Source organism: Canis aureus, chromosome 21 (genome assembly GCF_053574225.1).
Source record: "Canis aureus isolate CA01 chromosome 21, VMU_Caureus_v.1.0, whole genome shotgun sequence".
Classification (NCBI taxonomy): Eukaryota; Metazoa; Chordata; class Mammalia; order Carnivora; family Canidae; genus Canis; species Canis aureus.
This window is the reverse complement of record NC_135631.1, coordinates 15,992,572-16,009,395: the sequence shown is the minus strand read 5'-3', so window position 1 is coordinate 16,009,395 and position 16,824 is coordinate 15,992,572. Positions and strand designations below refer to the sequence as shown.

Genomic DNA, 16,824 nt, shown 5'->3' with positions numbered 1-16,824 from the left:
ATGTCAGCCTTACAGAACGAAATGTTAAGCTTTTGTGTCTTCTAAAATGGGAGGACAAAAATGGGCTAATATTAACTTCAGAAAATATAACATTGATATCAAATACTGTATTTATAAGATAGAACAGAAACACAGTTAGTTATCAAGTAATTCAAATTATTAAGTGTCTCAGTGGATCCCACAGATCAAAATTGACTTCAGTATCAGCATAAACATTAAAAAACTTAAATGATTCCAGTCTTTATCATAATACATTGAGATGATTAACTATGTTTGATTATTTGGTGGATTTTAAAATGTATTCAATGATACTTTTCAAAGCCATGGAGAAAAGAACCTCTGTTCTCTGAAAAACCTTAAAAGATCATCCAGCACAGTATCACCTACTAAGATGCTGTTAAACATGTATTTTCGTTTTTCCACTGAGTCTCTCAGGAACATATATTGAAGCAAAGTTTTCTAATGTTCCATTTTTGGGGAGTGTGATCAAGTTTTTGAGGTCACAAAATCCTTTTAAATTTTGAATTATGAAGCAAGAAATTTAAAATATACCATGAAAATGAAAGTTTTACATACCAAATTAACAAAGTCATGTAATCAGTTGTCTTTGTAATGATCTACAGTAATAAAGTCTCAATCTTGACAACACTAAAAGCTATATATTTTATGAGAGATTTCATTCTTAATAAGCTATTGTTAGAAATATTTAATTACATCAATAAAATTGTGAAAAAATTACATTGGAGTACTGTTTTTAATGTTGACAATGGAAAATTTTAATGATCAGATATAGAGCAATCGTTCAACTGCAGTATTTAGGACAAAATTATCATGCTGGTTGGTGATTAAAAAACAAACAGGATATCAAATAGTCTGCTTAGTGTACATATTTCGATGTAAATATAGATGTACATATAGAAATACGCATACATTTGATAGATCTGTCTACCAATATTTTTTTTTATTTTGCTATAACTGAAATATTAATCCTTTAACCATAAGAGAGGTGCCTGAAAATTCTTGCAAGTTCTCTAATTAGTTGGCTAGGAAAAGTGCTTAATTAATGTACTGAATGCAGTGGGGTCTACCGCTGAAATCTTTCCTTAAAGAAAAGGCAAACAGGCATTGAGGGATTCTATTCTCTGCCCTCCTTTCTAGTCAGCAGGAATACATTCATGAGTTCTACACATATTTATACTGAAAAATGAGGGAAGAAGTTCAGGACTAGAAGAATAACTTGGTATTTTCTCCATATATTAAACTAACTTTAAAGAAGTGGGAATATATCACTTTCCTGAAGTCATGTTTTTTTCATTTTTTACTTTTTTTGTCAGGAACATAAACAAACCCAAAACAAAAGCAAAACAAAATGAAATACCTGAGATATTTTTCTGAGTCCCAGTTAAACAGGAAAGTCAACGTGGTAAATTTTCTTCCTAAAGTTTTAGGCTGATAATAAGAACCTATTTCATGGCAACCCCAAAACAAATCCAAAAGAAGTCATCTCATTTTCTGAGCAGAGAGAGCTCACAGGTCCTGACTGTCCAAGACCATCTGGCAGGCACATAAATTCAAACCTCCACATTACTATGACAATGAAGGGAGCTCCTCCATCATCATAAATTCTTGATTTCATGACAGAAACTGGTCTGTTAGGAGGAAACAGAAAGAGAGAAAGAGAGAGAGAGAGAAGAGGGGTACCATTTGCTCATTCTGTATTCTTTCATACACACCCATGTTTGATGTGACAGGGAAAACTGTTCTAAATTCACCATTAACTGTTTCTAAATGTTAAAACACAAAAGCATTTTAAACAGTAACTGCACACAAATAGAAGTCCTGTTAGAACATTCTCTAATTAGAAGAGACATGAGTTCCATACATTTTTAAAATAATTGTTGACATTTCTATTTTCAAGTAACCGGAGCCTAGTTCTAGCTAACAGACCTGAGTGACAGACGTTTTCTCCCTGGTGCTGAAGACGCTAAGACGTGTACATCAGACAGAGACTTCTATGTAGAGAATGAGCTCCTTAGGCCCCCAAACAATTACTAATCTCTATGGAATAACAAAATATATAAAAATGAAGCTGAGACTACATGTGATACAACACAACTAATAATTACTCTCTATGGCATAGCATCAGGAGATTTATTGTTTAAATTATCCCAACTTGGGAAACAACTGCTCAAAAGCAAACATGCCTCTTTCCAGACAGATTTCATGGTGCCATGTGATTACATCTCAATGTCATATGTGTGTGGGACACAGCTTATAAGGCCATTATGAAAGAATGTGACTATTTCTTGGGAATTCTTTCTTTCTTATAACTTGATAGAATCCCCTGGATTCCTGTAGGACACAGTGACCAATGCCACATCAGAATTCCTTTAAATACCATAAAAGTAGTGATCTAACTTGTCAGAAAACTATATGATAGTTCACGCTTATTGAGCCCTTGTTTTGTATTGTAATCTAGACTAAATATTATGCAAGTATTAAATCCTTTTAGTTTCATAGTAACGAGCCAGGCGAGAGTTCTGGGTTTCATGCCAATCTTACATAGGAGATGATGGAGACACAGACAGTTGCCACTTGGATAAATTCAAAATAAGTTGCGAGGAAAGGTCTGCCTCTCCCTCTCCCTTTACCCCTCTCCCTCACTCATGAGCACTCACTCTGTCTCAAATAAATAAATAAAATCTTTAAAATAAAAAAAAAAGAATATCCATTGCTCATCACCATTCATGGAAAAGACTATCCATCCCCAGGAGACTGCCTGGACAGGTTGTCAGAATCAATCAACCATAAATATCTTTACTTTTGGACTCTCAGTTCTATTATGCTGAAGTATATGCTCACCATATGTTAGTACCAATTACATTTTCTAATTTTCAGGTTCTCAGTAGGAGTCTTTTGTTATATATTTCTCAGCATTGTAATCTTTCTGGAATTTTCAAGAAAACTTTTTCTTAGTTTTAGTTTGGGATTTTATTTTGCTACTATGAAGAAATAAGATAATTTTGGCATATTGATGCTTTTTTTTTTTATCATGAAGAATTCATTTATTCATCCTAATACTTCTAGTAGGGTGAGTGCATGCATGTCTGTGTATGTGTGTGTGTGTGTGTGTGTGTGTGTGTATGTGTGAGAGAATTGCCTAGGATTTTCTTTTTAAAGAATCATGGATAATGTGAATAAAACAATTTAATCATATCTTTATGACCAATAGGTGGACTGATTGATTTATTAATCTGTGTATCTATCTTTCTATGTATATTTACCAATCTATTAATCTCTCAATCTGTCTGTGAGCACTGAGAGTAGGCATCCTGCATAGATTAGTGTAATTTCCTCCATTTCTACCTTACTGGTAAGTTTTGACTTGAATGGGTGTTGATTGATGTCAGATAATTTTTCTGTACCTCTAAGGTGACCATGTGATTTTTGTTGCCTGTTTTTCTATGTGAGTGACATATTGCATTGTCTTTCCTATGTTCAACCAATCTTCATTTCTGGGATAAATTTGACTTAATCATTGTTCATAATTCTTTTATATGTTTTATTCCATTTATTTTATTTTGCTATTGGATAGAATATTTTGTTGAGAATTCTTGTATTTATATCCATGAGGAATATTGGTTTGTGTTTTCTTTCCTACATTGTCTTTGTTTGGCTTTGGTGTCAGGGGAATACTGGCATACTCACAGGAACTGGAAAAAGCATCATGTATTCTATCTTCTAAATGAAGTAATTAATAATTGGTGATATTGCTTATATACTTACTTAGAAAAAGCAACTGCTGAAGTGATCTGTGTCTGGATATTGGTAGGGGGAGTGAGGGAATATCTTCATTACAAATTGAATTTATCATTACATATCCATTCAGATTTTCTGTTCCTTCGATTGTCAGGTTAGGTAAATTGATCATTCTCGAGTTTGTATCATCTAAGTTGACTAAATTGTTGGTACAAAATTGTTTATACTATTCATACACTCATTTTAATTTATTCAAGTTTGCTATCCTTAATGATTGTGCAAATTTTGTTTCTTGTTTCTTGTTTTCTTAGCAATTCTAGCTAAAATGTTGTCAATTATATTAGTCTTTTCACAGTACAAACTCATCCATCTCTTTTTCCATCTTCCTACTTAATTGGCTTGTGTTCTAGTCTGTAAAAAGCTTCCTTTGTTCTTCTACTTTTTTTTTTTTTTAGTTTCTTAATGTGGAATTGAAGCATCTAGTTTTAAGAGTTTTCCTCTTTTCTTATGCAGTTATTTAAAGACCTAAATTTATTTGCAAACATTAGGAAGCGTCTATTAAAATTTCATAGTTGATTTTCATTTTCATCATTGACACCAATCAGGAGCAATGTAACATTTCTGATACTTTTCTACAAGTGTTCCAAGTTGAGTTCAAATCAAGTAAGTGACAATGTTTAAAGGAAGGCAGTGTCATATATGTGATTATGTAAAATAATGTGGGATATAATATATATCAAAATTTCTGAAATGAAGTTCATTTTAATTTCTTAGTATAAATTTAAAATCACATCACCTTCCCAAATTGTTTCATTAAGCAATAAAGCATTATTGTGCAGTTTGTATTTTATCCTCAACAAAAACAGCTAGTATTTTTTCTCTTAATAATTTTCTGAACTAATTTGGTATTTATCCATAAATGGAGTACAGAACAAAAGATATATAAGTATATCAAGCAAAACTAAAGATAAAAAAAGATAAACATAAAAAAAGAAAAAAGATAAACATGATGTCATAAAATTCGTGAAAATTAAGAACCCATATCTATTTGGCCATCTTATAATAAATAGTACTAGTACTAGAAAAAATTAATCCTTCCTAACTCTCACAATAATTTAGGTTTGATTACTTGTTTAGATTATAATTAAAAAATGACTGTTAATTTATAAACACATTTAAGAGACATCTGGTTGGCCTAGTCAGTTAAGCTATATACTCTTGATATAGGCTCAGGTCATGATCTCAGAGTTCTAGGACTGAATCCCAAATCTGGCTCTGTTCTTACTACTGAGTCAACTTGAGATTCTCTCTTTCCCTCTCCCTTCTTAATAACCATCACCCATTTAATCCATCCCCCCCTCCAGCAACCCCCAATTTATTCTCTATAGTTAAGGGTCTGTTTTCTGGTTTGAATCTCCTTTTTCTCCCCTATGTTCACCTGTTTTGTTTGTTAAAGCCACATATGAGTGAAATCATATGGTATTTTTCTTTCTCCGATGACTTATTTTGTTTAGCATAATCCTCTCTAGTCTCATTTGCATCATGGTAAATGGCAAGATTTCATCTTTTCTGATGGTTGAGTAATAGTCCATTATATGTGTATACCATATTTTCTTTGTCCATTATTCAGGTGAAGGACATTTGGGCTCCTTCCATAATTTGGCTTGAAAATGAAATATTCGTGTGTTCTACAAAAAGTTTGAAATTCCTCTTAGCAGTGACAGCATTTTTCCACAAAGGAGAGTTAGGATGAAGATTCAAAATAAATAAAGAAGCAAAAAAATAAAGTGTGACAAGGGACCTAAGTCAGAGATGTAGATACCATGGAAATGGTTACTCACTGTGTCAAGTATATCTCTGTGTAGAGATTTTATATATATAAATATATATATTTATTTATATTTATATTATATATATTTTTATTTATATGCATTATCTGTAATATATCCACACTCCTATATATGTGTGTATATATATGAAACAGACAGTAAATATGAAATATAAGACAGGGAGGAGGAGGGAAAGAGGAACAGTGAGGAAATAATTGTGTCCCAGAAATCATTCCAGTCTCTTTGCATATGACATGTAATTTAATTTTCTTAACATTCATGGGAACTCATCATTAGTACCATCTCCATATTTTCAAATGAGATCATATCTGAAGTTCCAAAATCACTGGACATTGCAACAGCAGCAAATATAATAACAAAAAGAAGAAATAGGCAATAAATCTTTAAAAAAGATACAAGCATATTATAGACCCATATGCATGTGGAAATCTCATTCTGTACATAAACTATTGGAGAAAGATGTGCACTTCATTGTAAACTAAGAAAAATTCAACTTTGGAAAAGACCAAAGTTCCATAATAGGTACTGAAAGAAAGTGTTATCCTCAAGTGTTCTTCATTAATTTCATGAAGGTTTTAGAGCAAACTAAAGGTGTCTGAAGAATGCATTACTCATATCCATTTAAGACACTAGATTGAAGGAAAGCAAAGAAGTAGGCTTCAAGTTTGAAATGTGGTCAGTCCTAACCTGGAAGCAAATTGAAGAGGCACAAAGGCAAGTGAATCAAAAAGGATCACTCAGAACCACCTACATCCTGGCTCTTCCCTCCACTCCAACATTACAACCCACCCATTCACGTGTCCACCAGCCTCCACTTTGGGACTCTGAGTCCTGCTAAGAAAAGATTTTCTAGGAAAATATTTTGGAGCTCACCACTTTTCTGAGAGCTTCTTTCACATCCTTATTCCTCAGACTATAGATGAGGGGGTTCAGCATGGGAATCACTATGGTGTAGAACACCGTGGCCACCTTGTCAGCATCCATACTGTTGCCCGAACCCGGCCGACAATAAATGAAAAGGATCGTTCCATGGAAGACAAGGATGGCTGTGAGGTGGGAGGCACAGGTGGAAAAGGCTTTGCGCCTTCCCTCTGCAGAGCGCATCCTCAGGATGGTGATGAGAATCAGCAAATAGGAGGTAAGGATGATCAGGATGGTGGTGAGCTCGTTGAAGGTGGCCACGATGTACAGCAACAGTTCATTCATAGTGACATCAGAGCAAGCAAGAGATAAGAGAGGGGGTAGATCACAAAAGAAGTGGTTAATCACATTTGATCTATAGGATGGGATCTGAAGGGCTAAACACAAGTGGATCAGAGAACAGGCCGTCCCACAGAGGTAGCAGCAGGACACCAGCTCCATACAGAGATTCCGGGACATGGTGACCATGTACAGCAGTGGGTTGCAGATGGCCACGAAGCGGTCATAGGCCATCACAGCCAACAGGAAGACCTCAGTGATTGCATAAGTACAAAATAAATAGAACTGCACCATGCAACCGAGGAAGGAGATGGCTTTGTCCCTGTTTAAGATATTGGGCAGCATCTTTGGCACGATGATCGTGGAGTAGCAAAAATCCACAAAGGACAAGTGGCTGAGGAAAAAGTACATGGGAGTGTGAAGCTGAGAGCTGACCTGGATCACTGCGATCATGCCCAGATTTCCCAAAACCGTGACTCCATAGATGAGAAGAAACAGCAGGAAGAGGAAGACTCTCAGCTCTGGGGCATCTGCTAATCCAAGCAGAATGAACTCTGTTACACTGGTGCAGTTCTCTTCCCCCATTTCTGCCGTATGTCAGCCTTACAGAACTAAATGTTAAGCTTTTGTGTCTTCTAAAATGGGAAGACAAAATGGGCTAATATTAACTTCAGAAAAATATAAAATTGATATCAAATACTGTATTTATAAGATAGAACAGAAACACAGTTGTTAATTCAAAATGTTAAATGTCTCAGTGGATCCCACAGATCAAAATTGACTTCAGCATCAGTAGAAAAATTTAATGAACCAACTTTTACCTATCACAGAACATTGAAATGATTAAGTTGTTTGATAGAAGATAAAATAGATTCAGTGATATATTTCAAAACCCCACAGAAATTAGCTCTGTTCTCTGCAGAAACTTAATAAGCTCTATCCAGCCCAGTGACACCTACTGTGATTCTCTAAAACATTTTTTTTTTTTTTATTGGAGCATATCAGGAACAGAAGTTTGAAACAAAGCTTTCTAATAGTCCATTTTGGAAAAGTGTGACCAAGTTTTTGAGGTTTGTGGCTCACAAAAAACCTTTAAATTTTGAATTATGAAACAAGAGAGATAAAATGTACTTTGAGTGGCACCTGGGTGGCTCAGCAGTTGAGCCTCTGCCTTTGGTTCAGGGAGTGATCTCCAGTATGGGGATCGAGTCCCACATGGGGCTCCCTGCGAGGATCCTGCTTTTCCCTGTCTATGTCTCTGCCTCTCTCTGCGTGTCTCTCATGAATAAATAAAATCTTTGGGGGAAAAAAAAGGAAGAAAGAAAGAAACCCATAGTAAGAGGTTATATATATATATATATATATATATATATAATACTATATCTATATATAGATATAGTATACTTACTGTAATAAGAGGTTATATTTATATATATAAATATATATAAATGAATTACACTTTGAAAGTGAGAGTTTTACCTATCAAATTAAGTGGTTTAATCAATTACCACAGTAATGATCTATGCTAACATAGACTCAAAGAGATAGAACTCTTGAGGGGTGCCTGTGTGACTCAGTCAGTTGTGTGTCTGCCTTTGACTTGGGTCATGATACTGGAGTCCAGGGATCAAGCCCTGCATTGGGCTCCCTGCTGGGCAGGGAGTCTGCTTCTCCGTTTCCTTCTGCCTACTGCTCCCCCTGCTTGTGCTCTTTCTATCTCTCATGCTCACTCTCTCTCAAATAAATAAATAAAATCTTAAGAAAAAAGATAAGATTCTTGGGATCCCTGGGTGGCTTGGCAGCTAAAGCTCCTGCCTTCAGCTCAGGGCGTGATCCTGGAGTCCTGGGATCGAGTCCCACATCAGGCTCCCTGCATTGGAGCCTGCTTCTCCCTCTGCCTATGTCTCTGCTTTTCTCTGTTTGTCTCTCATAAATAAATAAATAAAATCTTAAAAAAAAAGAAAAAAGATAAGATTCTTAAATACATTTTTTTTCTGGAATGTAATATGGAAATATACGTCCAAAGTCTTAACCCTGACAACAATAAAAGCTATATGGTATTTCTTATGAGTGATTTTATTCTTAATAAGCTGTTGTAAAAAATACTTAGGTTTATTGAAAAAATCATGAATAACTATGTTCAAAACTATATTGCAGTCCTGTTTATAATATTAACAATGAAAAATTTAATTCTGAGAAATAGAGTAATTGTTAAACTGTGATCCACCATATCTAAGACATAAAATTATGATGCTACTTAAAATTACATTTTTGGGGCACCTTGGTGGCTCAGTCAGTTAAGCGTCTGCCTTCGGCTCAGATCTTAATCTGAGGTCCTGGAATTGAGCCCAGCATCTGGCTTCCTGCTCGGTGGGGAGCCTGCTTCTCCCTCTCCCTTTGCTGCTCCTTCTTATGCTTGTTTTCTTTCTCTCTCTCTCTCTCTCTCTGTCTCTCTCTGTCAAATAAATAAATAAAATCTCCAAGAAAATAATAAAAAAATAATAAGATTACATCTTGGAGGTGGTATTTGAAAAAAAAAAAAAAAAGAAAGAACACCAAATAGTACACTTGCTGCATATACGTAGATGTAAATAAAGGTTCCACCCAGAGGTATGAATTCATATGATAGAGTTCTATCTATAATTTACCCACATTAAAAAAGAGGTAAGTGAAAACTCTCCCGGATTCTGTATTGGTTGGGAGAAAGAGTTACACTGTATATCCTATACAAGGGGAATTGAGACTCCGCAAGATCTTTCCTTAAAGAAAAGGCAAACTAACATTGAGGGATTTTATTCTCTGCCCTCCCTTCTAGTCAGCAGGAATATACTCATGACTTCTACACATATGTGTAATGAAAACTGAGGGAAGACGCTCAGGACTAGAAGAATAACTTGGTATTTTCTCCATATATTAAACTAACTTTAAAGAAGTGGGAATATATCACTTTCCTGAAGTCATGTTTTTTTCATCACCCAACCAACTACAGAAACAAAACAAAATAAAATATTTGAGTTATTTGATTGCTTCTCAGTCAACAGGAAAATCAACATGGTAAATTTTCTTCCTAAAGTTCTAGGCTGATAATGAGAACCTATTTCATGGCAACCCCAAAACAAATCCAAAAGAAGTCATCTCATTTTCTGAGCAGAGAGAGCTCACAGGTCCTGACTGTCCAAGACCATCTGGCAGGCACATAAATTCAAACCTCCATATTACTATGACAATGAAGGGAGCTCCTCCATCATCATAAATTCTTGATTTCATGACAGAAACTGGTCTGTTAGGAGGAAACAGAAAGAGAGAGAGAGAGAGAGAGAGAGAGAGAGAGAGAGAGAAGAGGGGTACCATTTGCTCATTCTGTATTCTTTCATACACACCCATGTTTGATGTGACAGGGAAAACTGTTCTAAATTCACCATTAACTGTTTCTAAATGTTAAAACACAAAAGCATTTTAAACAGTAACTGCACACAAATAGAAGTCCTGTTAGAACATTCTCTAATTAGAAGAGACATGAGTTCCATACATTTTTAAAATAATTGTTGACATTTCTATTTTCAAGTAACCGGAGCCTAGTTCTAGCTAACAGACCTGAGTGACAGACGTTTTCTCCCTGGTGCTGAAGACGTTAAGACGTGTATATCAGACAGAGACTTCTATGTAGGGAATGAGCTCCTTAGGCCCCCAAACAATTACTAATCTCTATGGAATAACAAAATATATAAAAATGAAGCTGAGACTACATGTGATACAACACAACTAATAATTACTCTCTATGGCATAGCATCAGGAGATTTATTGTTTAAATTATCCCAGCTTGGGAAACAACTGCTCAAAAGCAAACATGCCTCTTTCCAGACAGATTTCATGGTGCCATGTGATTACATCTCAATGTCATATGTGTGTGGGACACAGCTTATAAGGCCATTATGAAAAAATGTGACTATTTCTTGGGAATTCTTTCTTTCTTATAACTTGATAGAATCCCCTGGATTCCTGTAGGACACAGTGACCAATGCCACATCAGAATTCCTTTAAATACCATAAAAGTAGTGATCTAACTTGTCAGAAAACTATATGATAGTTCACGCTTATTGAGCCCTTGTTTTGTATTGTAATCTAGACTAAATACTATGCAAGTATTAAATCCTTTTAGTTTCATAGTAACGAGCCAGGAGAGAGTTCTGGGTTTCATGCCAATCTTACATAGGAGATGATGGAGACACAGACAGTTGCCACTTGGATAAATTCAAAATAAATTGCCAATAAAGCAATTGTGGTTTTTCCACTCCTATGAATGTACAGAAGAAAAAACAAAGCCAGGGAGGCTTCTGAGGTTTCATTTTTCCTAGTGCATGTCCAATGCTAGAAGCCATCAAATGAGACTGCATCAATTATCTGTTCTAGGTGTGTTCTTCTGACTTTATAATATCAATCCAGGCCACAGGATTCCATTTGTTTTTGTGTATCACTGGCTGTACACATAAAATTTAAAAAGTATATATGGTCAGAAAGTAATTTCAAGTAAATTAATTTGTATACTCTATAATATGTTCCTAAAATTGCTGTGCCAAGGACTGCACCCAAGGCTGAGGAGATACTCCCTTTGGATCTCTATTCCCAAATCACCTTTCACAATTAACAAAAGAGAAAAAAAATTCTCATCAACTACCTTTTTTGAAGTTGCCCACTAAGTGGGAATCTGTAGGCCAAAACAAAGAGATAATGTGAATATTGGTGTTCTTAAGGTCATCATTCAGGGCACTGGCAAATCAATCAGGCATCTCTCCCTTTTTCCATCTTATACAATTTTTGTTTCAGATTATATCTTCTATAAATGTCAAATCAAATATCTGGCCTATTTAAAAAAATTATTTGCTTTTCTATTCTCTATTTGTAAGTGTTCTTTATGTGTCACGGGCACAAAACCTCCATCAGATATATAACTTGCACTTTTTGCTCCCAAATTTAAGTCTCGGATCTGTTTTGAGTTGATGTCTGTATATGATGTGAGGTAAGATTGAAATTTATCCATTTACTCATCAGCATTTATTGAAAAGACAGACCCAGGAGACTTCCTGGGCAGACTGTCAGAGTCAATCAACCATAAATATCTTTACTTTTGGACTCTCAATTCTATTATGCAAAAATAATATGCTCACCATATATTAGTACCAATTACAACATTTTCTAATTTTCAGGTTCTCAGTAGGAGTCTTTTGTTATATATTTTTCAGCGTTGCCATCTTTCTGGTGTTTTCAGGAACTTATTTTCTTAGTTTTACTTTGGGATTTTGTTTTGGTACTATGAAAAAATAAGATAATTTTGGCATTGGATGCTGTATTTTTTCATCATGATGAATTCATTTATTCGTCCTAATAGTTCTAGTAGGGTGAGTGTATGCATGTGTGTGTGTGTATGTGTGAATTGCTTAGGATTTTCTTCTTAACATATCATGGATAATGTGAATAAAATCAGTTTACTTCAAATCTGGATGACTGGTGGACCTATTGATTTATTAACCTATGTATCTATCTTTCTATGTATATTTGCCAATCTATTAATCTCCCAATCTGTTTGTGAGCACTTAGTGTAGGCATCTTGCATAAATTAGTGGAATTTCCTCTGTTTCTACCCTTTTACTTTACCCTCCACAAAAACAGCTAATTTTTTCTTTCTATATATAATTTACTGCACTAATTTGGGCTTTATCCATAAACAGAGTACAGAACAAAAGATATATGAGTAATTCAAGCAAAATTAATGATAGAAGAAAGATAAATATAATTGGTAAAATTTTTGAAATGTAAGGACCTGTGTCTACAAGGCCATCTTATAATAAATATTACTAGTACTAGAGAAAAATTAATCCTTCCTAATAGATACAATAATCGAAGTTTGATTACTTATTTGTTTAGATTATAGTTTTAAATGACAGTTAATTTAAAATGACAATTAAGAAAAGCAAATGACTCTTGAGATTTTTTTTTACATTTTTGTTTATTTGAGAGAAAGAGAGAGCACCAGCTAGGAGAAGGGCAGAGGGAGAGGTAAAGGCAGATTCACCTGCCCTGAGTAGAGACCTCAATGCAGGGTTCTATCCCAGGGTTGTGAGATCATGACCTGAGCCAGATGCAGATGCTTAACCCAGTGAGCCACCCCAGCGCCCCTGAATGGCTCTCAGTATTTACAAGAAATATATTCAATTATTTTATGAAGACTGCCTAAGGAGTTCTGATGAAGAGAATTGGACATGAATTTGGTCAATTGGCCCTATAATTTAATAATATATCTATGCTGATTGATAGGTGATGAAAAGGAAGGATAAAACATAGGACATGAATATATTTTCTTTGCTTTTGTTCTAAATATTCTGAGAAACAAGCTAATATTTCTAAAATTCTTGTAAATATTTGTATCCTGTGCACTTGCATTCCTTCTGAATTAGTAATTTTATTTTGTGCAAACTTCTAATCCTTCAAGCACCTAACATGATATCTTGTGTGCTTATAGCATAAAATAGTAGCTCAAAATTATTGTTGAATCATTGACTTAACTATATATGCTCACCTCTTGAATATTGTTCATGTTCTTTACTTCTGAATAAAATTTGTGTCTTTTTCTTTTGTTTCTCCTAAAAACTTGCCCACTCTTCAGGATCAAGCAAAAGAGGCATGCAATTATGAGACAATCTCTCTGATATCCACAAATGAGTTTGAGGTGTCTCCTTACCAAACCTATTATGATATTTACTAACAACACTGGCTTGTGAGTTTCTTGAACCTGAGACTATGTATATCTTTCCTTGTCATCTATTTCATTAAATTTAAAATACAAAGGTGCTTATTTAACACCTACAACCTATCCATTAGCAAGGAAGAAAAGAGAATAGAACTAGAATTTCTTGCACACATATAATATGCCAGATATGTTGTCTACCTTTATTTTGTTCCACATACCACTTTATGAACTACATCACATACCACTTTTGTAGATAAAGATGGACTCCAATAAATCAACTGGTCTAGCTTATATTATCAGAGCCAGGTATAATTTCTCTGACCTGAAATTCATATTTTTTCCATTGTAAATGTTTTGTCTTTTTTTATTTGAAGTGATTTTTATTTTTAAATGAGCTTGGGGTGCCTGGGTGACTTAGTCAGTTGAGCATCTGACTTTAACTCAGGTTATGGCTTCAGGGTCATGGGATTGAGCACCTGCTCCTAGCTCAATGGGAATTCTTGTCCCTCTATCCACCCCTTTCTCATGCTTGTGTGCATGTGTGTGCTCTCTTTCTCTCTCAAATGAATAAAAATCTTTAAAAAATGAGATTGATATGCAGGTCATTCAAAATCACAGAAAGATGTTCTATAATAACAGTAAATATTTACCAGTGCATGCATTCAATATGAAAAAAGAAAAGTGTTTATTATTTCCCCCCCCTTTTTTTTCTTTTTCCTTTTTTTCCCTTTTCTTTGTTTTTGACTTTCTTATTTATCAGGCTGAGATGAGAAGATTCAACATGAGTGCCACCACTGGGTATAGCAGAGATACTACTTTGTGTGCTTGGAGTTTTGGGAGTTATGGCACACAGTAGGAAAAGAGAATGGTGCTGTGCAAAATTGTGAGGGCAGTCAGGTGTGAAGCTGACAGGTCAAGATGATTCTGTGCATCTACCTGCTGAATGCATCTGTAGGCTGGTGGCAATGTAAAACACATAAGACAGATTGAAGAGGACTGTTCTCATCTCTTCATAAGTTGTGGCAGTAAAAAGAAGCAACTGGCTCAGAGCAAGAAAAATACATTAGTGAAGAGATCTAACAGAAGAAGTGATTGATTGTGTTGAAACACAAAAAGATCTTTTCAAAGTAGAACATGTGAGGATCAAAAAATATGTTTGTTACTCCCCATGCACATGATACAACCACTAGCATGGCACAGAGTTTCTGGGACACAGCAACTGGTATAGTGGAAAGGGTTGGGAATGGCCACGAAGCTGTCAAACACCATCAGAGTAGATAGAATGAATGCAATAACTACAAAGATGATTGAAAAAGAAGTGCATTATGCACCCTGAAAATCAATTTCTTTAATTCTTTTTTCTTCAAGTTTTTATTTAAATTCCAATTAGTTAACATACAGTGTAATATTAATATCAGATGTAGAATTTAGTGAGTCATCATGTACATACAACACTCAGTGCTCATCACAAGTGCCCTCTTTGACACCCTTCACCCATTTATTTTTTTATTATTTTTTTAAGATTTTATTTATTTATTCATAAGAGACACACAGAGAGAGAGGCAGAGACACAGGTCGAGAGAGAAGCAGGCTCCATGCAGGAAGCCTGAAGTGGGACTGGATCCCAGGACTCCAGGATCATACCCTGGGCCAAAGGCTGGCGTTTAACCATTGAGCCACCCAGGCGTCCCCCCTTCACACATTTAAAGTATCGCCTGCCCACCTCCCCTCCAGCAAAGCTCAGTTTCTTTCCCTTTTTTTTTTTTAAGATTTAATTTATTTAATTAAATACAGAGAGAGGCAGAGACACAGAGAGAGGGAGAAGCAGGCTCCACGCAGGGAGCCTGATGTGGGACTCGATCCCGGGTCTCCAGGATCACACCCCGGGCCACAGGGGTCGCTAAACGGCTGCACCACCCGGGCTGCCCTTTTTTTTTTTTTTTTTAAAGATTTTATTTATTTAAAAGCTCAGTTTCTTCTCTGTAGTTAGGAACCTGTTTTCTGGTTTGCCTCTCTTTCCCCCCCATGATCATCTGCTTTGTTTCTTAAATTATATAAGTAAAATCATGTGATGATTATCTTTCCCTGACTGACTTATTTCACTTTGCATAGTACAGTCTAGCTCCATTCACATCATTGCAAATGGCAAGATTCCATTATTTTTGATGGCTGAGTAATATTTATATATATATTAATATATATGTATATCTCCTATCTTTATAATATACATCAGTTGATGGACAACTGAGCTCCTTCCATAATTTAGCTCAAAAATTAAATATTTATGTGTTCTACAAATAGATTAGAATTCCACTTCTAGTGGTAGCATCTTATCCACAATGGAGAGTTAGAATGGAGACACAAATTAAAAAAACAAACAAAAAGTGGGATGAGTGACCTAAGTCAGAAATACAGGTACTGATAGTACTGATTATTCAGTAATGGCAAGTTTATGTGTGTCTGGAGATTTTATATATATCCACACTCATATATACTGTCTGTCTCATAATTTCACTCATATATATGTGTATATATGAGTGTGTGTGAAGTTATGAGACAGGCAGTACATATGTATAGAAGTACAATATAAGAGAGGGAGGGGGAAGAGAAGGAGAACTAAATGTGTGCCAGGGATCATTCTAGGCTCTTTGCACATGACATGTACTTTAGTTTTCCTAACGTTCATGGGAAGTCATCATTAGTACTATCCCCATATTTTCACATGAGATCATATCTGAAGTTCCAAAATCACTGGACACTGCAACAACAACAGCAAAAATAATAACAAAAACCAGATATAGGCAATAAATCTTAAAAAAGATACAAGCATATCATAGACCCATATCCATGTGGAAATCTCATTCTGTACATAAACTGTTGAACAAAGATGTGTACTTCATTGAAAACTAAGAAAAATTCAACCTTGGAAAAGACCAAGGTTCCATAATAGGTACTGAAAGAAAGTGTTATCCTCAAGTGTTCTTCATTAATTTCATGAAGGTTTTAGAGCAAACTAAATGCGTCTGAAGAGTGCATTACTTATATCCATTTAAGACACTAGATTGAAGGAAAGCAAAGAAGTAGGCTTCAAGTTTGAAATGTGGTCAGTCCTAACCTGGAAGCAAATTGAAGAGGCACAAAGGCAAGATAATAAAAAAAGGATCACTCCTACATCCTGGCTCTTCCCTCCACTCCAACATTACAACCCACCCATTCACGTGTCCACCAGCCTCCACTTTGGGACTCTGAGTCCTGCTAAGAAAAGATTAT

General features: G+C 35.2%; 1 protein-coding gene across 1 annotated transcript; it reads right to left on the bottom strand.

The window, feature by feature from the left end:
* Positions 1-6,458: 6,458 nt before the first annotated feature.
* Positions 6,459-7,394, bottom strand: LOC144293323 (olfactory receptor 5L1-like). Its single transcript, XM_077864408.1, has one exon. The coding sequence runs from the start codon at positions 7,392-7,394 to the stop codon at positions 6,459-6,461; it is 936 nt and encodes a 311-aa protein (XP_077720534.1).
* Between the last annotated feature and the right edge of the window lie 9,430 nt (positions 7,395-16,824).

Coding starts and splice junctions, on each gene's coding strand:
- LOC144293323 (XM_077864408.1), bottom strand. CDS start 7,394: ATGGGGGAAGAGAACTGCACCAGTGTAACAGAGTTCATTCTGCTTGGA.